The 27,318-nt window shown below is 38.5% G+C and overlaps 2 protein-coding genes across 2 annotated transcripts; one reads left to right on the plus strand and one right to left on the minus strand.

Annotated features, from left to right (window-relative positions):
* Nucleotides 1-1,606: 1,606 nt before the first annotated feature.
* Nucleotides 1,607-22,132, minus strand: LOC139731836 (ubiquitin-associated protein 1-like). Its single transcript, XM_071642711.1, has 8 exons — nucleotides 21,935-22,132; nucleotides 18,916-18,967; nucleotides 18,097-18,215; nucleotides 15,944-16,894; nucleotides 10,245-10,274; nucleotides 6,602-6,811; nucleotides 3,786-3,887; nucleotides 1,607-2,364 (listed from the first exon to the last, which is right to left on the minus strand). The coding sequence occupies exons 1-8, from the start codon at nucleotides 21,944-21,946 to the stop codon at nucleotides 2,239-2,241; spliced, it is 1,602 nt and encodes a 533-aa protein (XP_071498812.1). The 5' UTR covers nucleotides 21,947-22,132; the 3' UTR covers nucleotides 1,607-2,238.
* Nucleotides 22,133-22,717: 585 nt separating this feature from the next.
* LOC139731837 (frataxin, mitochondrial-like) lies at nucleotides 22,718-27,082 on the plus strand. Its single transcript, XM_071642713.1, has 6 exons — nucleotides 22,718-22,769; nucleotides 23,496-23,569; nucleotides 24,596-24,747; nucleotides 25,600-25,720; nucleotides 26,096-26,193; nucleotides 26,827-27,082. The coding sequence occupies exons 1-6, from the start codon at nucleotides 22,718-22,720 to the stop codon at nucleotides 26,969-26,971; spliced, it is 642 nt and encodes a 213-aa protein (XP_071498814.1). The 3' UTR covers nucleotides 26,972-27,082.
* Nucleotides 27,083-27,318: the final 236 nt, after the last annotated feature.

Raw genomic sequence — 27,318 nt, forward strand, 5'->3', positions numbered from 1 at the left:
AATATGAATGGAAAGGGACCTTCAAAATTACCTCTGTTAATTACAGACCCCCCCCCCCCCCCAAAAAAAAAAAAAAAAGAATATGAAAGGAACAGCACCAGCAAAAACTACCTCATATACACATAGCAGGGATTAAAACAAAAGAATACAAAAAGAATGGGACCGGGAAAATTACCTTGCCATATCAGGTATCTCGCTATCTTGTTACAAGGTTCCTCTGTATAGGGTTAATCGTAATATTACAATACCTATATTATCCTATCTCTTTGATGTAAGTATAAAGCAGGGTTCCATTCAACATCTACACCGAAATCACCAATTTGATACAGGTCATTGAACTCTCTCTCTCTTTCTCTCTCTTTTTCTCTGCAACTAAATGGCTCATGACCCAGAAAAATGAAAGGAAGCCAATAAAACAACTCCGGGACATCACTCACATAATTATAGGTAGGAAGAAGAGTCAGACATCAGGTCATTTTCATAGTTATGGTGATTGACTTGTGTTAGTTTTACACACAGAGCACTTATCTCATCTTTTGAAAGAGGATATAGTTTTGATGCTGATTAGAAGACCATCTTTGTACAGCTACAGAAAAAATAGAGAACAAAACAAAACACAATGCATGATATGGGGCAATATTCACATGCAGTGACATTTGTGTGTATTTTACAATGGATTGTCATTTTCGAGTGTTTGTGTCTTTTTTTTTAATTTCCCCACAAGCAGAGCGAAGAAAAAGAGCAAAACCTTGGTAAGATCTTTGATATAAAGTATCAATATATCGTCTAATTACACAAGGGTTCATTTTGAATTGTCACTAACCGCTATGCAATATTTTTATGTTTTTTTGTTTTGTTTCCAGTACTGTCTGATGGTTCTAATTGCTACTTAATATCACAGTTTATGTTTACATTGAATTATGCGACTGAAAAGCTGTACAATTAACAGAAGAGACACAAAATGATCACTCAAGCATATTACTTCTCAAACACTTCCTGGAGATGTCTCCTATGAGAACAGATATTTCTCCTACCCATGAGGATAGACCTTTTCAGCTTTAATTGCCTGTATGATCCACTTCTAGTTTCACTGCCTAATACAAAAAGTGTGTAGAAGGTTAAAGATGTCATTCTTCAAGGACCATGCTAGATTCTGTCATTTGACCTGGCATAGGTACGCCAAGAAGTTGAGAATACCCGAGTCCTACCCTGCAATTTTGTCATTGAGTTATAAATTTTAAAATGACTTTACAAGGAAAATCTGATGACTTGGCAATTTAGGACACCTTTCCTTAGGATTCTTTGAGTTTTTAAACTTCAGGGAATCACTATTTTTTGGGATGCAAGAAAGATGAAGGGCATATCAACCTGACTGTTAGCATTACCTAATATATATCAAGATTTATATGAGGATACATGACTAATCACCATTACCAATCACAGAGTACAGTAATCAGCATTAGTCATTTATCAAGTATCAATGATCACAGAAAGCTTGATGTAGCATAATATCTTCTATATAATATAAATACTCTGCAATAGCATAAATTAAAATCATATAAAGTATATCAATGAATGAAATCAAAGGAGGCAATGAACACAAGAGATGAAAAGTGAACTTTAAAGTTAGTTTAGCAGTATTTCTAAGCATGTTGAACTATGCTATCTCTGCTAGAGAAAAAAAAAATAATTCAAGATGCATCATGGGCATAAAACTGCACTGTATCATGCTTCATGATGTTGAATTAATATGATATACTGCTTGGTCCTGTGGTCAACATGCGCTGGTACACATGTATGCAGACACAATCATGCACTACATGCCTCGGTAACCAAGAATATACATATATTTTCAATCTCTCTTCTTCCTTTTTTTTTTTTTTTCCTCTTTCCTGACTTTAGCAATCTGATCACACTGATGCTGTGGTGGTTTCGTCCGTCCATTCAGGCCAATGTGTTACAGTCGAGAGCAGTCAAAGAATCTGACGAGGGACCTTTTCTTCCAATGGTCACAACACTCTTGTCTCTCTCGTTTCCACTCTGACAAGGGTTAGCCCGTTGAGGACGAGTCCCGAGTATACTCGGGCAGGTGTCTATACGAAAAGCAAGTTGTAGCAAAATCAGTCCGTCCTCAACGGGTTAAACACAGCTTGAGGCAAAGGAAAGGTCCTGGCTGTTCCAAACGAGGGCAGCAAACAGAGTTCAGAGGAGGAGCAGGAGGAAGCGGCTGTGGTACCATCATCGCGTCAGCGTGTCGAGGACTTTCTCCTCATCGTTGCCGTGTATGACTAGCTCCCTCTTGATGTCCTCCGACTTGAAACCCAGCTCCTCAAACCGCTGCCACAGACTCAGGAAGGTTTGTGCCTACACAACGCAGGACAGAAGAAGGACACAGTGATAATCTCTTTCACACAGACTCAAGAGGTCATAATTCACAAAGGCAACTCAAATTTAGTCTATGGAGTATGCTAAGGGCGATTGCCTTAATGTGCATATTTAACACATCACATACCCCAAAAGACAACCAATACTGAATGCCTGCTAACATGCCCATGTGCAAGGTATACCTACTTTACGCTTGTTTTAGCCCATGGACCAAATCAAAACCAGGGATTTTGTTCTAACAACCTTTGTAAATACTGGCCACAAAGACTAGAAGCCACATTTGCCTACAGGTAAAAATATGATCAAATCACTTAACAAAGTGAGTCACTGATTTGTAGTATCATTAAACACTGTGTATTGAGAGAATTAAATGTCCAAATATTATGCTCCCAATTCATGATTCCTGCAGCTTTGGCATTTTGAAAGTCCATACAGGCAAACAAACATCATTCACTGTGCTTGAATAGTTAATTGCTCATAATCACGTTCAGAGTCAACAAAGCGGCGTGTACGAACGAACCTTCGGAATAAATAACCTTATTGCACTTTCGATTAACTAACCTTCAGAATAATGAACCCTATTTCATTTTCAGATTAATTAACCATAGGAACAATGAATTGTAATCGATACAAAACCAAGTCCGGCACATACAAAATTGCAAGTGAGTGTCCAAAGCATCAATTGCTTTTGTTGTTGTTCCTGCTATTGTTTTTTTCATATAAACTTGCCAGAATTTTGAGTCCTGATAGCTCAAAAGATTGTGCAGTTAAAGCCCGATGCACACTACATGACTCATGACTATATGAACTTAACTGAACTGAACTAAGACCAGGGCCACATTTCATAAAGAATTTCATTTGATGACAACTCTTTGCTGGAATGACTATTGTCATGGTAACGACAAGAATACAGCTTCCTGATTGGCTGTTTGCTGTGGAAAGTGGTCATTCCAGCAAGAGTTGTCATCCTAACATCTTTTATGAAATGGGGCCCAGGTTGTATGACCTGGCAACGCACATTATACGATCAGACCACACAACTAGGCTTACGACCGTTCTGGCTTCAGAGCATCCAAAAGAGAAGCGCACACATAGCGCACAGTGCACTTGCATTTTACTGTATTGTGAATGGCTGAAAGCCCACGACCGGTCGTGGAAATTCAACATGTCAAATCTCTACGATTGGCACCAAGACCCAGTCATACCACTGGAAAATGGCAAGGTTGGTGACGTCACACTTCCGGTCTTAAGGTCGTACAAGGTCATACGACTGGTCTGATCGTATAGTGTGCAGCAGGTTTAATACACTGTCAAATACAATATGTCACCGGAGTGAAAGGTGCCTAAAGCAGGAGCTCCAGGGGTACAATGAGCTTGCTGGTTTCAGAGGCACTGTTTACCTTCTCCTGGTTGTTGTCCTGTAGACTGAGAGCTACTTCCACCTTGGCTTCCGGATACCCCTGTCCACATAGGTGATCTACTGCACATAACAAGTCTACCACCTGGAAAAACAGAGAAAAAAAAGAAACACCAGTAGAATATGTAATAAAACCCAGAGCATTACACACACAGAAACAAAATGGCTGCAGAACAATTATTTTCAAACAAGGATACTCATGTCTGGCACAGCTGAAAATGTGAAGGTGTGAAGGAAACTGTGACCCTGGAACTGCACCATTTTCCACCTTCTGATAAACTTTCCTATTTTGTATTGCAGGACAGAATGTTAAATGCAGCAGTGCCATGCCTTTTTTCTTTATACATACATCAATTTCAATACTGGTATTGAAGCACATGCCATTTTGGCTTTAAAGGCAATTAAAAGGGTTCTCACATAGCTTGCTACATAATTAAAACTCTTCTAATGCACAATACAATATACCAGAAGGAACCACATGTCTAGCTTATGCAGCAAAGTATAATCTCCCTATAGCACTAGCAGGGTACCTAGTATACCTTGCATTTATTACCACCATTACCGCTGTCTTGCATACAGGAAAGCAATAATGATGTGATAGAGTATAAAACTAATGACCTGTCTCAGTGCACTCGAAACAAAGTTCACTTCGCTACAATATTGTAAAAGTGTTAAAACTGGGCACAGTGAACATATTTGCACCGAGTATCATGCGCAGAACAGTTTTGCCTTATTCCAAAACAGAATTTGCAAGAATTACAGCTATTTGCCTAACACGTGAAAAATTGTCCACATGTGTGCTGTTGAACATGAAAACCCAATTTTCCTCTAACCCATGACATACCATGCCCACACATACTTGCTTACATGATTAAAGCACAAAACTAAAGCACAGCCTAACAGTCCATAGACTAGGGAGTACAAAAATCATAGAATGTTCGCATTTAAACCTAGCTTACCTTACAAATAACATTGCAAATTCATCTCAGTCCATTCTAAAGCGTATGCATCTCTATCTGTCTAATTCTGGCTGATTAATATCTACTGGAACTGTCATGTTTTCTCATAAAAATTCATTTATTTATTAATTTTGCTTCAAATATATCTTTATCGGGAAGATGAGCTTTCTACAGTCAGTCTTACAACCAGGCTTTCAAGCGGGATAATGTAAAAAAGTAGGAATAAAGTAGGAACAAAATCTCTAAAAAAGTAGGGAAAAAGTAGGACATAAGAGGGAAAAAGTAGGGTATTTAAGAAAAAAAGTAGGAATCAGTCAGGACATGTGCAGGCTTTTTGGAGTAGTTTTCGTCGATACTCACCAGAACTCTTGATGTTACATGTAAATCTTAATTTGTACTCACAACCTTGCTGCCTCAGCCTCACTTTTGCTCCTGGGAGAGCCTGGTATTATTTTGAGCGATGATGAGAGCTGATTGAGCACTGCACAGGAGCAAAAGCTGAGGCTGGCAGCAGTCTTAGGTTTGTGGTTGATTGGTGTGTGTTATCCCTCTTTCATGCTGAAGAGGCTCTCCCCACCAGTAAGAATCTACAACTAGAGTCTACTCATCATTTCTGAATATAAATTATTCAAGTAGCCTTGCACATTTTTTTTTTGCAGGGTTTTTCACCAAAAAAGTAGGAAAAAGTAGGAAAAAGCAGGATTTTGAGCAAAAAAGTAGGAAAAGTAGGGACAGCAGTAAAAAAGTAGGAAAAAGTAGGAAAAGTAGGGCCACTTGAAAGCCTGTCTCTCTTGGTACATTATGGGTTAAGCTGGAATCCCCCCCCCCCCCCCCCACCACCATTATCATATGAACTGGAGAACAGGCATTCATTCCAAAGATATGATTGATGTAAATTCTGCAAAAACTTATTTATCTCACCTTGAGAATCCAAGTACCTGATCCACATAATAATCACTTTGCCTAAGAAGGGTTGACTATTTCCACAATGTGGTTTGTTTTTTTCTCAGGACATGTGCCTCTGACAAAATGCAATGACATGAATGCATTAATACAGTGACTCTATTGTCCATAGCACAAGTCCAGGTAGAAAAAGAAAGTGCACTCAAAACAAAATTGTTATTTGCCATGATCCCCACAAGTTTACACATATAAAAAAGGTTCCTTTGTACAAGAAGATATGTAAATGAAAGCGGTGTGATACTGCAGGCCATTATGCTTATAAAATGCAGCCTTAATGCCGGGCCACTATTCAACATGAACTTTGTGCCGTGCATTGCAAGTTCAAATTACCAACTTGGCAATGCCATAAGCAATTCTATATTCAGTCTGTGAAAGAAACATTGACTGGTTCCATAAAATGAGTCATGCCTGATTTTATTGCCTTCTGGGCAGTATTTCACTCTGTGTTAGGCCTTGGGTCACAACATAACATGACATCACAATGAGCCTATAAAATTTGCCATGCCTTTCTTTCAGGACAGTCAAATTTTCCCTTCTTTTCATGCATAGCGCTTCAAAGTGGTAGCATAGCAAACCCAACAACTGTATACGCCGAATATTTCGCGAGGTTTTTATTTTCGCGAATATCTCGAGTCAGCTACTATTCATGAAATTAAAAACGAGCGAAAATATTCACTGTAATGCCGCTAAGAATGTGATGTACGCGTATACATTTTTCCATTCAGTACAGGACTCCACGATCGCGAATTTAACCAATCGTGAAATTGTTGAGAAGTCCCGATTCACAAAAATTTGGACTCACGAAATATATGGCATATACAGTACTTTTAAAAACAATGTACATACAAAGTGTATGTAAGCTCCTCTGATTCAATACCTGTCTGTCATCATTGCCAATGTTCTTCACCGCCCGAGCTGTCCGGCCTCTTGGGAAGCCCATCCCTACGATTGTATTCACAAAGTTCTTCTCTTCTACGCTCAGTGCCTCGTACGTGGGATCTTGCTCTTCCATTGCTATGGCACAGATGCTGGCACTCTCGCCCCCCTGGCTCGTCGGCGCTGGAAGCGGTGTGTATCTGCTCAGATTCTGTTGAAACAAAATGGACATCACATTGCTATTCTTATCTCTACGCTTTTTACTGCCATTAATTCATGACTGACGGGGACTTTCAAAGCTATGTGTACAGCAGACTTTGGATTCTTGATTGTTATCCTGCCAGGAGTACTTGAGATTATACGTACATGTACAAGCACATTTGTACTGCCTCAACTACCACACGACTGAGATCTACACAAGTATTTCATCAACCTTTTCAGGATGATGATAAAAGATGATGACATATACCAGGTATATGGAACCAATGGCATAAAAAGAAGGGTAATACATGGTGCTGAATCTCTCCAAATATAAATTTACATTAAACAGAAATATTACTCCTGTAGATAAAAGCATACATAATTAGACCCATCTTTCAGTGTGCACTGAAGTCAAATCACATGACAAATTCAACAGCCATTGTCTTGATGGTACAAATTATATTTAAACATTTTATATAATGACATATGATGAATCTACTTCCACTGAAAAAAGAATATCAGGGTGAATGGGATGGGAAAGAAAGCGTGAAAAAAAAATGAGAAAGATTGAGACCAACATCATCGACAATGCAATATGAAAAAAAAAATGATTCTTTTAAAACTCATCTGCTTTTTTTTTGGGGGGGGGGGGGGAGGGGGTAGGGTTGGTAGGTAGATGGAGCAAGAAGAAATGTTATGCTGTCAAATACTTGAAATTGACAAATCTCAAAGCCAACTAGATGATTTTTCTTTTTGTTGTTGTTGCTGTGGTTCCCATACTATGTTTGCACTACCTTGTCTAATTAGATTCTTTTTTTTTCTGGATTGATCATGCAAGACAAACAGAATGCCAAGGCAATACTTTAAGAATAAAATATGCTTTCAGTATTAAGACATTTCTAAATAAATATGACAACTTGCCACAAAACAGTAAAAGATCACAAAAAGAAAAAAAAGAAACTCTGACATACAATGCACCACAAAAAGAGCAGATCCCTTAATATTTTCTTTTTTAAACCAGCATAAGGTTTATCTGCAAAACTTTCCAAATATGACTGTCCACCTCAAAACCCATATTATATACAAAATGTAAAGTCACAGATAAAGATTCTCTGTATGGATTAAAACATGTCATTTGGCCTGTCAAACTCAAATTGTTAAAGTTTGTCTTACTCAGGAGAGTAATTTTCCCTCTACCTACTGTCAAAATGTGGTGGCTTGAAACTCAACTTAAAGCCCGTCTGCACTAGCCATTATTTTGATGCCTGAACTTTTTTGTAAAGAGCGCCATCTATTAAAACTTTCGGTGGCCGGGTTACATCCACACAATTGTAGTTCTGTGGTTACATCGTTATTTTATACTGTGGCTGATCGCCGCCTGCCGGTCAGCGCACGATCTCACAGCAGCTGTGCGCAGAGCCGAGAGAACATACACAAGCAGTGCATATTATGGTGGGGTACCGAGAGCCCAACCCGGCCCGCCCGGCGCGGCCTCAATCTTTCGGCCGATCGCGAGGGAACGGGTTACTAGTCGCGAGAGAGATCCACGACAATCCACTCACTCAGCCCAATGACCTACTCGCTATACACCAGCACAGCTCGCATCTCCTCCCACTGGATCCAGCATTTACCAAGTCGTATCCGCGACATAATCGCAGATTGAAGTTCGACACAACGATCAGAGTAAACGATCTGAGTGTTGAAGACAGTGTTTGAAAGCACCGAACAGATCGCGAAGTGATACATGTACTAGTAAGTGACAACGCGATACATATAATGGTACGTACCATGGTACTATAGTACGTGGTATACAATCATATACGTATGCACTGGACTGCGCAAGATAATGCGGGATCGAAGCGAGCTGCTGCGCTGCTAGGCCATCCCCTACGTTTACGGGAACCTGGTGATCTGTGTGTTAAGTCTATGGGGGATATCAGAATTCAGTATGGAACGGGTTAATTGCTGCACGCCATTTGGCATTATGGAAGAAATGCTGGGCACCACAGAGAAAAATGAGCCTTATGATGGCGCTAGACATGTTTCTTTCCGGTGCAGACCCACTTTAAGTGGAGATTTTAGCAGGTTTGTTTGTATTTTTTTAAAACATTTTTTTGGACTGGCACCGCTTTCACTGTGACATTGAACATGCTTTCATTGATACTGCTGCACAGCATACCTAAGTGACCCTAGTCTTTAACTCTTTATTTGCCATGGTGGAAACCCCCTGTGTGCCATGGTGGAAACCCCCTGTGTGCCACGTTATTCTGAGACACGAAGGTAGTCATGCTTTGAGAAAGAATTCTGTTTTTCCAATCTATATAACTTCTACAAATTTCTGTTAAGCTGGACACAATAGTGAGCAAAGATGAAGAGGAATGCCATGCTTGCTTTGATACAAATTGTATGACAAATCTATTTCTATTTTTTTTTTTAATGACCAGTTGCTACATTACTGTAAAGGCATGACTTTTGCACATGAAACCATGAAAGAAACTTAGAATTTACACGCAAATTTAGTTGGGAACACCGCTTGATAGTCAATTACCACATAGAATGCAAGCTGTATGGAAAAGGAACAAAAGCGCGAGAAAAGCTTTCATTGTACCGCGGGATTAGGCGATTTATCGATCAGTTAAAGCGGATTAGTGAGCTTGAGCGAATATGTGAAGTTGGCACGCCGTCGACTGAGTGGGACGTGCGAACATGGAACATAAAGAGTTAAATTCTCTTTTCTCCCTTTTCTATGAAACTGCAACTCCTAGCTGTCTCTTATTTTAATATACATTTTAAATAGGATAGGGTGGATAAGTTTTAACAAGTTATTACTTTAAAGCATAGAGCTTATTTTGTAAAAAAATATGTAGAAAAATGGAAATTAATTTTGTCCTACTTTTTGTATGTTTTGAGCAAAGTGGCAACAAATACTTTCAACAAATATTTTGTCAGCTTTGCATAGGCTTAGGATTAGAAAAAATACCAATAAAGTGTAAAAGAATATTTTGCAATTGTTGTCCTCTAAATGAATGAATAAATAAAATCACTTGAAGTGAAGAGTAAGAAGTGACTGATGTACATTGTAGTCACACACACACACACACACACACACACACACAGATAGAATAGAATACAAAATGTTATTAGTACACCTTAATGAGAGTAGCTCATTATTCATGGTTATGTGTTAGCGATTCTAAGGCAAGCAGTCACATCCTTAGCAGCAAACATGTGACCCTGGTGTGCTTTAGCACTTGGAAGTATCTGGAACCTCCATTATATTTGTATGTATATACACATGTATGCATGGAGAAACTAGAATGTAGAAGAAAATTCTCTAGATGTGAAGTTGCACACGAATGACTGTACTTTCTATCATACATGAAAGATTTTATCATATGTACAATGTACATGCAAATTAACAATGACAGCACAATAACACTCACCATTTGAGGAAAGTTAGCTTCTAGTTCAACCTAGATAGATAGGGAGGAAAGTATACAATATTCACAGCAATCAAACCAAGAAAGGAGAGGTATTTAAACAACATTCAGCATATACGGTACATTGTATGCAACACATCAAACTGTGAGGAAGATCATTATGAAAACACACAGACTACAATTTGGGAAAGAATGAGAAAGATTTCTTAAGACACAACCCAAGGATACCATGCATTTAAAATGCACAACCCCTTAACAAAGAACAAAGACAAAATTATGTTGCAGAAATCTATCATGTAAATGGTAACTCAAATACTATTTGTATGATAACATCGTAATATTCTGATGAGACGTCCAAAACGATGATGGTACAATCATACCAGAAAAGCTGCACTCCAAACTTGAGAAAAATATACTTCAGGACATACTTTTGATACACTCAACTCTGAAGTATGCCCTTTGACAAACACATTCAATGACATACATTTCCAATTTCATTTTCACTTTCATTTAGAGGTGTCTGCAACTTCATCATAAACAAAATTTTACAAAGAAAATACATAATTTTTTAAAATGAAACTAAGGGTACAGTCTGATTTTGTCATACAAATTATTAAAATATAATAGAGGGTTATCACAAATAAAGAGCAATCAAAATTGTACTTTCAGTCACAAATTGTTTAATGGGGGTGGTAGGAGTTGACATAAAAAGCTGTCAAAGCTTGAAAGTATATGATCTATTGTACTTTCAAAACACAAGAGGTGCAGCTGCACATGAATGGTGGGCTGGGATGGGACTGGGTACTTGCTGGTCCTTCAAATATAACTCCAGTTCCAAGAACACACAGGTACAATACCTACACATACAGACTTTATGCCTTCAGAATCAGAGCTGTTCCAAGACAGTTGAGTTGTTACTACTAGATATTCATCAAAGTTTTAATATTTGCACTGGAAACAATAATATGCCACATCTTATCTATAAATTGATTTTATGCTAATGTCTCATATTCATGCCTACACTTTTATAACCTTAGATCATCTTATAAGCAACTTTGAAGATCAATTATAAAATGACAGGTTTCTTCCGTCAGGCCTTTGGATCAGAAAAAAAAATTCAACCAAGCTAATCACCTAAAGCCTGGACAAAGTCAGATTTACATCAGCCAAAATAATTTGTTGTATACTGATGTTTTTATTTTCCTTCCCTTTTTAGAAGGAAATCAGTACGACAAGACTGAAACAAACTGTAGGAAATTTATTTGAAAAAAAAAACAAGTGATGCATATTTCCTGAAATATAAAACTGTATGAACTGATTGCCTCAAACCACAAATCACCATCACATTACCTACCAGTAACTATAAAACACACAAGTCTACTTGTGCATCAACATGTAGTCACCACTAAAGAGCACTGTAGACTGACATGGTATGACTACAGCAGCAAAAACCCAGTGCATGGAGTGTCAGAGAATTAGCTACTAATCTATGCAAGAAAACTACAACACATCTATAATACTGTATTGTATTAATTGAATCTGTACCAAAATAACCACTGTAGGAAGACCATTTTCACATTAAGATGGCTTGCATGTAAACATATCATACATTGCACTTAAAAAATAATGTTTGGCTTCTACATGTACAATTACAAAGCCTGCCTTGATAACTTTGGATGATTCATCTGAAAAGTTTGGGAAAAACTAACAGGTTTTTGACTTTCATTTCAGGAAAGGTTGATGGGCAAATACAGGAATTGAACCTACAAAACCAAATAAAACAGAATAATTCAAACTGAGTCATTTCTGAAAACACTAACTCTTTGTTGGTTTCCTCTCCACTGAAATGTTCTCCAGTTCTTGAACTGTTGAGATTCTTGATAAATTGGCATTCTCCTACTTGCATGTAAAACAGTGTTATATTAAGATTCTAGATATTTGGCATGCTACTACTTGCATGTTATTCTACATGTATATACAAATCCACATACTGTACTTACAGATGAACCATTCCTCTCAACGAATGTGAAGTCTTTATCAATCAATATGGTACACAGTACTGTGAAAAGTTTAGCAATATTTACATTCACCCTTTATTAACTGTTGTTTTTTTTTTAAAGTCTGCTTTATAATTAAAGCATAAATGTGAATATGAGCCAAGCCCCTTGATAATAGAAAGATCTTCTGGTAAAATCATGTTTTTGGGTTTTTTCTTAAAAAGTGATTATGATGATGAATATGATCGGGAGGTTCTATAAAGTAGTTAGATGTGCAAAACAATTTTATTAACACTTTCTGACAACTACATGCACATGTAGGCATATCTTCACTACACTGTAGCTTTGTAGTACTTTACCTAAAAGGTACAAATCAGAGCACAAGAAAGTTTATCAAAAAAAAAAAATCATGTGAGGTTATGAGTATCATGCAATTATGAAGTGCCATATATACTGCGTTGTTTCTCTTTCTTCCTGTCTTCCTCTTTTTTCTCTCTCATTCTCTCTTTCTGTGTTTCCTTCTCCATCTCTCTCTCTCTCTCTCTCTCTCGTATTACAATGTACTGCACTGTTTGTGTTGCAACATGGTGATACTTTTCTGGCAACTGTCCCTACTATCAGTGTGGTTTTCCCCCGATCTTTACCAAGGACAGATCTCTATTGGCACATGCTGGTACTGCTTTCATGGTCAGTTTGGTTTATTTCTGCTATTGATATGAGAGGACCTTCACACATGTCATAGGAATGCATTGTACACTTGTACATGGACTCAAAGGAATTGCAAAACTGCCCTTATCAGTTGTTTTGTAAGTGTCTACAGGTTTGGGGAGTTTCTAACACTACATGTTTCTAAAGTGTTGCATGTGTGCAAGAGATTACTTTGCAAGCACAGAATAATGGGTTCAAAGACACAATATTAATTGCCTGAAGTGCCTATATATGAAATCATAGCTTAATGCTCACAAAAGTACCTAAACGCTGATAGAAACCAATGAAACAATGATCCACAGTACACTGTTCATTATTACTTTACGAGCATACATGGCTACACAACAAGGGTGATTTACAAACACACAATATATTTTGAGGTCCTCTTGCTTTAAACCAATAAACCTAATGGCATGGAAACTTGCATACACATTCCAGATTAAACAAAGGGGAGTGTGCAATGCATTTACATTAAACAAAAAACAAGTGTCCTAAACACATCGTGCAAGCATGACTTATTCAAGACATGTTCGTGAACATAAACAATGGAATATGAAACAAACAAAACAAACAGAAGAAAGATTAAACTAACAGAAAAAAAAAAAACCAAAGTGGGATTCATAGTAAATCTGCTAATTATACTATTCTCCAGCAATGAGCAGGTTACTATTAGTATTGAGGTCACTTTACTAATCAGACATCATCATTCACATCTTATCTGATACAAATACTGTACTCTTCATATGAATCCACAGTACATTGTCCTATTTAAATTGTCAATATATAATACAAAATATGCTTGCATTTTGCAAGCAAACTTGTGCTCCTTTTTTTTGTTTATATCATATTGCTAATAAGGGTAAAATCTGAGCAAGTGTTTTCTATTTAAGAAAGCTTAATAGACTACAATGTATGCTTCAGAAGTCTGTAAAGTAATTGCTCTAGATATGGCTATTATCTAGCAGCCTGTAAGAATATCTGCAAGGCGTATCACTTGAGTTAAGTATAAAAGTACTTCACTGCATTTTGATTTTACTCACGGGCACGTTGTACACCACACCTGTTCACAATAAAATTCTGTGTAGATTTTCATGTTATTTTTCAATTTGGCTGTTCAAACCCCCCCCCCAACCCCCAAACAATTAAATATCATTCACAGACTAAAAAAAAAAAAAAACACCCAACAACAACAAAAGTACAGTATGTCTAACCAGGGGTCGCACTTAACTTTTTTTTAACTAGCCAGGCGGACTACTTAGAATCAATTTTGACACTGAAGCAATATTTTGGCTAGCCAGACGGACTAGTTACTTCAGAATTTTATGATTTTTAGCTAGTCCGACATGATTTTGGGTGGCCAATGGCCAGCGGACCATCGCCAATTTCGAACCCTGCTAACTGGCATAACCTGCTTTAGTTTCCTAGCTCACATCTGTTTACAGGATCTATGTACTGTACAGGCTACACAATATCATGTTCATCTGTTCTTGGAAGTTATTTGACACTGTCTGGCAAAAATTGAAACATACAGTAATTAAATTTGCACATTCCATACAGTGAATGTATGACCTATCTTGGCAAAGATAGGGAATCATCATGAAGGACATGATTGTGAATTTGGAAACTTAATGAGGTGTACAGGTGTACACATGTATCATCTCTCAGTATGGAATATCACATTGTGTGAAATTCTGGCACGCATTCTGATGTCCTAAACTACAAAACACACTGAATGCTCTATTGCTTTGACTTTCGATCACCAAACAACATACTTACCAGTATGTTGTACATTGGCCATTAGATAGATTGTAAAGCTCTTGTTAGCACAATATCGTGGACCAAGAAAAGGCAATATAACACAATATGATCCTTTCCTATTCATCTAGATACGCTAGCTGTTCTCATTAAGTTGATTGATTTGCATTCTGTGCATGTATGCACAAGGAAGCTAGGTCTTATGAAGCTGAACGTTTTGCCCCGTTCAACACAGTTGCAGGATTATTACCCTGATGTGCATTAACAGAATACATGATAGAGAATATATTGTTCACAAAATCAGTATTTACATTCTTTACATGTACGAGTATGTTATTGCATGACACCTTTTTGCCTAAAAATCATCAGGATCAGAAGTATTCATCATTGATATGAGATGCTATGTGGTTGAGTAAATGATTTTTTCTAAAAGCCTTTTTTAACACTGTTTGGCCATTTACCAATTCTAATCCAAACTACAGAAGTTCAAACAATATGTCAGCCATGCACAAATTTAGAGTAACACCTCATCCAACATTGACTTGTTTCTCAGCTGGTAATCCCTTTGGAAAAATTATGAAGAAAGAACTCAATTTAACATATTTTTATAAACCTCTTGAATGTGTACTACACATGCAACAGACAAACCTGATGTGAGGTTCATTTTCCTGCTACTTCAAAAACATCAGAATTTGTGCAAATTCATCAACAAGAAATAAGGAGCTTATGAAGAAAAATAAAATTTTATCCAAAGAAGCATGACGCATGAGCTCTATTGACCTTATAGTGTACTGCTTTAAAAGACAGAACTAAGAAACCATGCAAATACCAACCTGCCCCCCCCCCCACCCCATGAAAAGAAATATGGCTAAGTTTTGCCCTTCATTCTAATGATCAAAAAAGACATTACATGATGTGCACAAGTTTTTTATTTGTCTTTTTGCATGGGAACAGAGCTGATGAATGGGAAAACTGCAACAAAGATTTAAACTAACTCAAAATTTGAGGAGCAGACATAGGGTGCAGACACAGCAAATGTGTGTAAGAGTGAAGGCAGCATTGTGATGCATCTCAGTCTTTGAAAAACCTGAGCTTTGTTTTGTTTTGGCCATTCAAGCAGTGCAGCAAAAATTTGACGAGGATACCACCAAAAACAAACACCACAGCCTCTGAATGAAACATTGGCAGTGACAATCTTGCAGCATGCAGTTAATTATTGCAAAGGAGAAATGCCATACTCACCGCTGGGTAGTTTGGTGGAGGCTCCATGGGGATTGGTGATGGAGTTCCATGGGGCGGCAGCGATGTGTCCATGGGAGTGTATGGAGGAGGCGCCATACCTCCGTGGTCTGACACCTGCAGACCTGAACTGTGTGAGTCGAGTGACAGTAGACTTACGTCAGAGTTCTCCCTGGAAGGGGCGATAGGCGGGAGTGGGCTCCGCTGGCCGAAGACTTCACTTCTCACGGGTGGCAACCTCGTAGCGAGGTCAGTGGCTGCAGTCCTGTTTGGCTGAACCACGCCAGGCGGCTGGTTTGGTATTGACCTGCTGGAAATGTCAGGGCTGTACGCTGTTGTCGTTTGGGTCTGTGGAGCTATGCCTCCCGATGAGAATGATACTCGTTCAAAACTGACATCAATGCTGGTTTGATGACCATCATCAGTTGCGTCCAAAGAATTGGTTTTGCATAGAGATACCTCTGGCTCCGAATCTGTCTGTGGGGGACTGGATTGCTGAATTTCCATGCTTGCAACCATCGTGGCAGGTGGAGGGGGTGCGGAATTAGCAAGTACATTACGTAGTTCCTCCATATCATTGATGGTCTCTAGCTCAGTGAGCTCAAATGGATCAAATGATTTGCCTTCAAAGTCTGCCCAGCTGTCCATTGCAGAATTATCAATACTTGATTCAGGCTTTGCGCTGCTGTTCGTGAGAGGCACGGGCTGAAGTATCTCCTGGCCTAGGTTTGCTGCTGCTGGAGGCAACAGAGGGCGCTGCGGGACGCTAGCCTGCATCGGGAACTCACTGTGTCCCAGGGGTGTGTCCTCGGGCACAGGGTCTTCTCTCTGGAGAGCAGCTTCGGCTGCTTCCGCTCCGAGCTGCTGCTGTTTTCGCTGCTTCTCTCGCTCAGCCTCTGCCCGCCTAACTCCCTGAAGCCACTGCAGGTAGGTATTCTCAGTGCTAAAATCATACTGCAGACAAACACAAATCACAGCAAACAAATATGATAAATTTACCAATTCATATGACTTTTAGATTGATAATTTGGTGGCATTATCTATATTGAAAACTAAATTTTTGAGACAAAGAATGGCAACAAGACTCCTGATACTAAAAAAGGATAAAAAATCTTTGCATTCTCCCACAAATCAGGACTTTCTATACTAGATAGTGCGCTGAAATCCACAGCATATTCACAGAACAAAATTTCTCTAAAAAAAAGAAAAGAAAATAAGGATGAATGAGCAAATTGACATGTTATTCTACTGTCAAGCAGTCTAGGTAATGGTATTTTAAAAGTTGTGTGTTTACAAAGACCTGAGCACTAATAATGCAGTTTACACCTTTCAATCAGTGTTTCATATTCAGATCAATACTGACAATATAAGAGTATTTTACATACTGGAATGCAGCACAACCTCAAGTTCATTGTATTGGACATATTTGGACACACCCAATTGTGAAGCATTCATTTCGTACACAAATGCATATATTGCCACATTTCCGTGATCACATGTGTGACTAGGCCCAAGAGACTGAGTGAAAGCCTACTGAACCACAACAGTTCCCGGACAGCCACTTTGAGTCAATGATCATCCTACGGTATTGATGGAAAGTTTGGAAAAGGAAGCTCATTTTCAAACCTTTTTATGATTTGCAAAATTTCACTGGCATGCCATTAATAGTAGGTGAAACTTTTATATTGTTAATTGCAAACAAAGTTGATTACTGATGTGATCAAACTCTCTCTGCAAGTCAGCATTACCACAATTATTCAAATTCATGAAATTCTTCTGTCGAGATGTTTTCATTGCAACTGATTGACAAATTGGACTACATCGACGTAAATAAGCACTGAATTGATCAGTGCTTTAGTAGTAGCCATGATAAAAAATCATGGGCGTACATACTCCAGCAGGAATCGAACCTATGACCTCCTGATCTCCGGACAAGCATCATCTCTACACTAGACCACCGAGCTTCTGCCCGACAGTAAGTGTTGGTTCTAATCCTTATAGCATGCAGCGGGTACTGCGTAATTACTCAAATTCATGAAATTCTTCCGTCGAGATGTTTTCATTGCAACTGATTGACAAATTGCCCTACATCGACATAAATAATTAAACAATTGCTTAATAGAAAAGACAACATAAATATGGAAGTTCAAGCATACCTCCAGTGCCTGAGAAAAAGAGCGGGGTTCCTCTTGCTTGTATTCCAGAGGAAGGAGAACCTTTGCAGTGGGCTTGAACTTGTCATTCAGACGCATCTCAATACCCTCTGCACTGGACACTGGTTGATGTTTTGTTGGGGAGGAGCGTTGGAGAAAAGAGCATCAAAATTTGCTAAAAATGACAGGTTTCACAGCAGGCCAAGTATTATGCCATTTCCATGCCCAAATACATTTGTACAAGTCAATAAGGAAATGACTGTATTTAATAGCATGCAAGTCTTATATCATGATAATGCAAAGTCATATCTCTGAAGAAATGTTTTCTAGCACATATAGAAAAACAAAATAAAGATGTAGGTTTGTACCTCTATAATCAAGATTTAGGATTATTGTTGATATGCTTTTCAGCTTTCAATCAGACCATTGGCGACATATTTCGACTCAATAAAAAAAGTATAATCTTTTTAATAATTAACATACAGCCTCAGGGTCCCGCCTTTGCATGACCACTAGCTCTCTAGGCTGCCTATAGGCAGCTAAGTAGCACTGCACTGGGCATCTGTTTGCAGATCTGCACATCTCTTCCATTTTGCAATCCTCTTCTTCATCCTTCTCCTCAGCTTCCTCCTCCTTCTCCTCTTCCCCCTTCTCCTCAGCCTCCTCTTTCTCCTCCTTCTCTTCCTTCTTCTCTTTGCAGAAGAAGGAAGCTTTGCAGCTCAGCTTTGCAGTTGCCTCAGCTTTGCAGTTGCCTCTAACAGAAGAGTGCATGAGAGCTTTGCAAAATATGAGTACAGGTCTAACACTCAGATATCTACTTACCAGAGTATGCCCTGTGCAGAGTCTGAGATCCGTAAGCCATTGCAGCTGGAATCTGCAAGAGGGGTCATTAAAGAGGACACTTTATGAGGAGACTTTGCCTTACAGATAACTAGATAATTTAAACCAGTGCTTTCACTAACAGTACTTTTATGATTTCATCTTACTGAACAACTCTATGTTTTAGATGTGTTCGCAAGAAGACGAACTGATCTACAGGTGACAATCTCTTCAGAAAAACAACACATACATTGCACAACACTGAACAGTTAAACGGGAACACAATAAATCAAATAAATCCATTGCAATGTGAAGATCTGGGCCACTATGTGACCACAAACATCAACCTCCTGCCCCCTCCCCCCCCCCAAAAAAAAAAAAATAATAATAATAATAATAACAATTATTCTTCAGTCCACTGTATGGACAGGCTGAAAAGAAACAAAAAGTTATAATAATGACATAGAAATCACCACCAAAAAAATACTGATGAAAATCTGAATTTTCACTAATTCTCATTTTTAGTCCAGGGCCTCTTTACTTATTACTAATGCAATGTCTCAGGAAAATATCTTGGTCAATGTTTACATTGTGCCAAAAACAGAGTTACCGTACTGAAAATGCATTTCAAGTATTGAGCCTCCTTAGAATTACATGTAGACTCTAGTCAATTATGTGAGACACGATGTACATTGTAACTTCCTAAGAAAGCATCATTATCATGTAGGTGTTGGGGGAGAAACAATGCCAAGTTTTTCAACTAACAATATGAATAATGATTTACATGAAAAAAAAAGGAGGCAGATTTCTTGGTTTTGCAAATGAATGTAAGGCAACGCTGCAAACAGGCACTGGTCTGATGGTCCGGGACCAGTAAAAATCACTGTCGGACCAGTAACTTTTTCAGGAATGGACCGGCAAAAAAATAGAAAAACTTGGTACCTACTGGCCTGGCAGACAAGTCGGACTAGTACAAAAAAATGTGTAAGGGGTGAAAATGAATGATTAAAGAATGACAAATTATTAACTCATGGAAGACTGGAGTGACTTCTTCCTCCTTTTTGGCTTTCTGTTTTCTGGTTTGTTTGTTTGTATGTTGTTGTTGGTTTTTTTTTCTCTCTCTCTTCATCAAGATTAAAACAATGATATTTACATATATTTCCATATTGATTATGTTGATTATTAATGCATAGAATTTAAATCATAATGCTAGTTGCCCTTTCACTTAATGTGAGAAAAATATTTTCATTCATTGTGGATGCCAAAAGCATCCACACCAAGTGCTAAACTTGGATGAAATGGACCCATGCATGCTTTACAAAGATCCACTTGACCACTGAGCCAAATCGATTGGGATTTCTGCAAGATATAGGGAACAAGTTATACATGTACCTATGATGTAGTTACATACCCTGAAATAGCATCTAGATTGTTTGGTTATTATGACAGTTATCAGATGCAGAAAGTCCAATGACAATTTTTTTTTTTTTTTGCGCAAACTGTACGCTAAAATTTTCACAGTGGTTTTCACTGTTGCATATTGAATATCAATGATTATATTCCCCTTGGCTGTGAAGTATATATGCATGTTGCCTGGCTCCAACCGGCAACTACTGTATGCTGCGCGGTGGTGTACATCATGTAACCCCTTGCTCATCAATGTGCCAGTGCATGTAAAACAGTGTACATACATACACACACACAAACACACACACCCTTACGTACCCCTGCCCTGCAAGCACGGTGCACTTCCTTATTTGTTGTAGTAACCCGCATCTCGCATCAATATTGACAATTAAAGTGGGTAACCCAGTTCAGCGGATTTGGGTTGCTGGACTCTTCCCCCCCCCCCCCCCCCATCCACACTAAGGTTAGCTAGTATATGTGGGTGACCCGCACCTCGTCATAGTTAATATTTATGCATATTTGAATCACATTTAGTCACTGAAATTCTATGAAATCCCATTCACATACAGGCAAAATGCTGAAGATTCCAATAGAATCTCAAGTTCACTGATCGATACCGGAAATTTGCAGCTATCGTCGTCAAATGCAAACGATGCGAAATAGTTGTGCGCTAAGAAGGGGGCCCGCAACTCGTCACCCGCGCTCCCATAGACAAAGCACATAAAAGACGTGTGCGGGTGACCGTGATGCTCCCATAGACATACACGTCAAAGATGCATGCGGGTAACCGTAATGATACTTATAACACGTATTCCTAATATAAATTTCAGATTTTCGCGAAAAACTCTTCGGTTTTCACCACAATTTGCTTGGTTGTGGTAGTCCTGCCAAGTTTCAAGTGTACTGAACACAATCCCAGGCATGAATTAGGCCTATATTCAGTGCGTTCGTAACAATTTTAAACAGGGTGACGGTATTCGGGCCCCTGGCGAGATGCAGGCACCTCACTATAAATTTAGTCTGTACTTTTAGTGCCTCTTTGATTTTATCATGTTTTGCAAGGCACTCGTAGTCGTAGCAGCCACCCTGCGAAATATTACAAATTTCGCAAATAGGCTCTCATTGTCTCAATCATCAAAATATTTAACAGCACCCACCCAAAAATACCGACAGAAATTTAAAATTTGCTCTCTGCACGCACTGCCAGCAAATCTTTGTAATGTTAATTTAATGCGTTTTAATAATAGAAACCATCTAGGCCCGCATACTGTTAGTGTTACTGGATCTGTTTTTGTTTTTGTTTTCCTGAGATTTGATCACATTTATCACTGTTTAGGTGTCTGAGTTGTAGTCTAACATTAGCAATTTGATTAGTTAAGTTAGACAGTCCCACAGGCCACACTTTGTCACTTGCACTTCCTTCTGAACATCAACTTCAAGTGTGTCACTGTCAGTGTGTGTTTGTTTGTTTTTTTGTTTGTTTGCAATTATCATGAAAAAGCCGACAAAGTGCAAAATAAACAACCTGCAAAGAATTACACTTATAATTGCAAATTGCAGTTACATTCTGTGAGCTATGTTTATCAATTATTTATTCTACCTTGTGGGCACCTACCTTCTGCACCATGAAACAACAATCACTTCAAACACAGCCTGCAGTCCTGTCTTGCCTTTTTGGGGTTGTAACGAACGATTCAGGTAAAGTAGAATCTATATAATTACAGATTCTAATAGCATCTAGACCATCTTAGATGATAGAAACAGCGACAATGTGATGAATATCATCTATGCAAAAGGAGCTTAATACCATTCATTCATGATGATACCTACAGCACTTCTTCGGCACTCGACTCACTGCTTCACACACACTGTGTAATAGCATTTCGTATAGAGCTAGCTAGCTAGCTGCATAGGGTTTTCAGCTCGTTCGTATGTTATTGCCAAAAATAGGATGTGTCATCACACTTGCTTGTACACTGTTTGTACATTAGCCTAAAACAACCTCGTCCGCATGAGCCGTAGCATCGGTAATAGCACTGCCGCGCAGCAGCACTGCCGCGCAGTAGCACTGCACTAGCTAGCTGGCTGCCATGCATGCATGTAACGAACTTTCTGAAACCCCTTTCGTCCCCGGGGGCGAGGGAGGCAGTACAAGTGATTTATCGGTAGATGGCGTTGTTTGCTTTATCGTCTGCTGATGCTGAACATACACACTAATAATATGCATGTACGTGCATGCACAATCTGGAGCAACAAGAACCAATTACCAAGCATCACTGCACTGATCGAGTATTTTACATCAAGCAAATTGTTAAGATTGGGGAAAAATGTCTTTACAATTTCGACTGTGTACAATGTATGTAAAACGGAACCAAATCATATCAAAACAACTAGAACTATGTATCCGTATTTCATCATCACCACCATCGCCATCGCCAGCAGTGATGATGGTAAGTAGAACACAAGATCCCATATGTTCAAATCCATGTCAGTATCATTCTTTAACAGCTCAGTCGCGACTATTGACAGCTCTGCATTTTGCAACAGTTAACATGCAAACCCAGAAACAGGGACTTTCTCTAATCCCTCATATAGGAATCAATTGTTCTCTTTTGTGATGTGTAGTTATATAGTATAACTGAATTGTAGTGAAGTCAGATTTGTATTTCCGTAAACCGAGACATGAAATGAATGTTTATTTAATTTACATTTCCTTGGACCTTGGCTTTATTAGCTGCTGACTGTTTAGAATCTAATCTTTATTGACATGACAAATCAAAAGTTCAATGGTGTTTGGCTCTTGAGACAAATGCTAATAAAATTATGCCGGGGCCAACTAGACAGGGGGTGCACTGATGATGGTAGTGCAGGGAGAAAAGTCAGTTGCTTTGCTCTTGGATGGATGTAGATCTAGTGAATCAAAGGGCTGCTGTATTGAAAGTATCCTTGTTTGAAATGTCAGTGAGCGTTACAGTGACTGCTGATGGCAGTGCATTCAACTCTGTGATAGTCCTTGGTGATGTGAATGAGTACTTGTACTAAGTAGCAGAGGGCCGCCTCTGGAGAACCCTTTGGACGGGATGCGCGGCTTTTTGTACTGGAATGGATAGGTGACCTGCAAGCGCCTCGCGGAATACGGTGATGCATCCCACCCTGTGGCCTGTGTCGTGTTGCAGCATTTCCCAGTCCACCTCAGGCTTCATATGATATCAGTGATGCTGCTGTGTCTGGAATAAATTGTGCCGCTTATGTTTGAGGAGCTTCTACTTCCCGTCTGTCTGTATCAAAATCTGGATGTGGGGGTCCCAAACTGTTGAGCAGTAGTTGAGTAACAGTCTTACAACTATACAAGAGTCTTAAAGGTCATGTCCTTGGTTTTCTTGGCGCAGTTATGTATTTCTCCTCAGGAATCCTAACAGGTATTTATTTGACTGAAAAAGCCATTTCAGGTGAATTTATTCATCATTATGCCATTTACTATGCTTTGAAGTGACATGCAAAGCAAGGGTATTAAAATAAGTTTATTGGCAAGAGTTCCAATTGTACCCTTATTTAAATTGATCCTGCGCTGAGTGGTAGAGTTGGGTAAACCATGACACTTGAGGGTTGGGTTTGATTGTAAGTTTGCAGGGTTTAAATTAGGGTCTTAATCTCAGAGCGAGGTACAGTGCACTCCCGTTATAACGAACATGGTTATAACAAAATTCCGGTTACAACGAAATAAAACTTTAGACTGCAACATTATCGGCTTTATGTATTTCTATTGTATATTTGTTCGGTTATAACAAAGTTTCGATATAACAAAAGGAAAATGCCGGTCCCGAGGACTTTGTTATAATGGGAGTCCACTGTACATATAAACTCTTTGCCAATAAATCCAAGACAATTGTACAATGGTGAGTCTGCTTTCACTCCATCTTTGTTGATGGTAAAAGGTATCGAAGTAAAAACATTTGTAGAGGGTAATTGACGAACTTCATCACATGGTTCATTCATTGTTGGTATATCTGCTTGCAAGACCTTATTGCCCCCCCCCCCCCCCCCCCCCCGACTCATACCCAGTATAGGTAGTACCCATGGTGCCACTTGCCAAATGCATGCAAGTGAGTGCATCTGTGCATAAGCTATAAAAAGGTTAGGGTAGTGTAGAATGGTTTGGCAAAATTAGTGGGGGACATAAGGAAGTCTTTCCTATCTGCTATCTACATCTCTGTCTTCTTGTTTGACAATATATTTTGTTCTTTAAAAATCTCTCTTTCTTTACTACCCACTGCAGAGACAAATGTCATCATGGCAGAGAATGCGCATCATACACAATCAGGGCAAGGCATTAAATGCCATCTCCCGTACCAGACACCAAGCAGATGTTGACCAGTTGCATACATCAGGAATATTTGCCCAAAGTTTCAGAAATAAATCCACTCAGGAGTGAGTAATTTAAAAAAGAACGCCTGCAAGAGTTGCTTAGGTACATTCTGTACTGTGTATGATGTAAAACAATGTAAATACATACATGAAGCAAAAATTGATATATGTATTATTTTTCCCTGGAGAAATTATCATTTTTAATTAGTTTCTGTAGAGTCCAAGAGAATAGGGAAATGGGTTGGAGTTTTGCAACTTTGTAATATTTGTATCAGTCTGTGTGTGGCCACAGAAGGGTTTATTGTGACAGAAAAAAAAATTGAGATGAGACTTCAAGTATAGGATAGTACATGAACTGTGAAAAATGTAAACTTTTCACTCAATGATTTTTCTTCTACCTCTAGTCTATTTCAGCAAACTTTCCATGTTTATCTCTTCATGGGTGGGACTATCCCTCACACATACACATACTGCAATAGGACATCTCCCCAAACTGTTCATGGATGACTCGACTCTATATGTGCTATTTCATAATGAAATGCAGAATTCATGAAATTTTCTATCCCATGAAATATTCCACTTTTACAGGAAATAACACAGGCTATGAAATCACTGTTAATCTGACATTTCACACAGCTTACATATTAAAGACTTTTAACCTGCTGAGGACAGTTTGATATTGCTACAAAATGCATTTCCGAAAGACACCTGCCCGAGTATACTTGGGACTCATCCTCAACAGGGTTAATTACTCTTTACAATAAGTAATGTTGATAATTTTCTTATAACATTTACACAATGTCCAACTGATTATAATTTGCACTATTCTAGAAAATCTGCACTGATTTCTTGTTGAATTGTTTGATTCATATACATGTATGTAGCTGTTTCTTTGCTCTTACAACATATTAACAGGGTCTTAACAGAGATGCAGTATGAGAAACTTGCTGATGAGGCTCTGGACTATTTGGCCGAGATGTTTGAAATTCTTGGAGATTCTGATGACAGCGCATCTGACTTTGACTGCACATTCAGTGTAAGATTAAGTGTTTGCTAGTAAGACATTGAAAGAAATGTTGTAGTATAAGTTGCTTATCTGCACGGGATATTTTGCATCATACTCATCAGGATTATCCTTTACATAGAATCAGCATTAGTGCAACTGCATAATTATTTCCGTCATGATGGTTTTTCCTTTTCATATTGTTGAATGACTTCCAAGATTCAAAATAATCTAGTACTTACTATTGTTTTATTTCCACATCTTCCAGAGTGCCCCAGATTGCGATTTGCATGATATAGATTTACATGATATAGATTTACATGATATAGATTAGGCACTTCAATACTGTATTGTAAATCATATAAATTTGTCCATTTTTTTTTCTTAAATTTTGTATTTGTTTTCTAGTCAGGTGTTCTTACTGTGGCGCTAGGTGGCGGACATGGAACATATGTCATCAACAAACAAACTCCCAACAAGCAGATTTGGCTTTCATCACCAATCAGGTTGGTACCATTATATGTCATTATGTAGCAACTGAGGAAGATCTGATAGCATATTCAGGTTGCTTCGAAAGACTCCATGTTATTGTAACGCTATGTTCGCACATGGTGATTAAGAATGTTCCTTGTTAAGATGTACCATTATGGACTAAAGTCAATGCATACACATGTTACAACATGCAAACAGACATTTGATGTAGGTTTATCGAGGGTTTTTTTTTTTCTTTTTTTCCCTGTTTTATTGTAAGCCCTACAGAGAAGTTACATACGCCATTCATGTCTATCTTTGTCACTTGAGCAAGGTTTCTGCATGAATCTGTTTAGATAAAATTTATAATATATAAATTGAGGGGGAAAATATGGCTGTGTGCATGGTGAAGGTGACGTGTGTATGTATTCAGGCAGAAATATTTCAGATTGCTATTCGTAATTTATGTATGGAAATATACATTTTTGTTGGTGGATTGTATTAAGGTATCAATTTCTAAATAGACTTTTCAGGGCTGTAATCAAGAACTTCTGACTTCCAACAGGGCTCACTTTTGTGCCACATCTGTTCATAGCATAATACTTGACACTTTCACAATTCTGTATGTGACATCTAAGCTCTGTTCTTCTCTCACCTTTGGTTTCCAGTGGTCCCAAGAGATATGACTACGTCGGCAACCGATGGGTGTACGCCCACGATGGCAAAGCTCTCCATGATCTCCTCACAGAAGAGATATCCACCACGTTTGGCAGGCACATAGATTTCACTACGGCGGAGCGATGGGATCCGTGACAACAAAGATCTTGCACATGAACTCCAATCCCATTGCTATGATACCAGTTCACACTCTTCAGAGTCTGTGAATAACTTGATATGCATCTTTGCAATATATTCAATATAAAATGGTGACATCTTGTGGATTCAGAAATTGCCTTTAACAATTCTCTCATTATAAATACACTCACATGTATGTTAGTACATACAGTGCACTCCCGTTATAACGAACACGGTTACAATGAAATAAAAATTCAGGCCACAAATTTATCCTATCTTTGTTTTCTATTGTTCATTTGTTCGGTTATAACAAAATTTCGATATAACGAAAGAAAACTGTCGGTCCCAAGGACTTCATTATAATG

The sequence above is a fragment of the Diadema antillarum genome, unplaced genomic scaffold, assembly GCF_040938485.1.
Source record: "Diadema antillarum isolate AM-2024a unplaced genomic scaffold, OU_Dant_1.0 seq00000386_RagTag, whole genome shotgun sequence".
In the NCBI taxonomy this organism is placed as follows: Eukaryota; Metazoa; Echinodermata; class Echinoidea; order Diadematoida; family Diadematidae; genus Diadema; species Diadema antillarum.

Coding starts and splice junctions, on each gene's coding strand:
- LOC139731837 (XM_071642713.1), top strand. CDS start 22,718: ATGTATCCGTATTTCATCATCACCACCATCGCCATCGCCAGCAGTGAT. Junction 22,770..23,495: donor CATCGCCAGCAGTGATGATG/GTAAGTAGAACA, acceptor GTCGTGTTGCAG/CATTTCCCAGTCCACCTCAG. Junction 23,570..24,595: donor GAATAAATTGTGCCGCTTAT/GTTTGAGGAGCT, acceptor TACCCACTGCAG/AGACAAATGTCATCATGGCA.
- LOC139731836 (XM_071642711.1), bottom strand. Junction 16,895..18,096: donor CTTTTTCTCAGGCACTGGAG/GTATGCTTGAAC, acceptor GTTTGTCTGCAG/TATGATTTTAGCACTGAGAA. Junction 6,812..10,244: donor AAGCTAACTTTCCTCAAATG/GTGAGTGTTATT, acceptor TTGTTTCAACAG/AATCTGAGCAGATACACACC.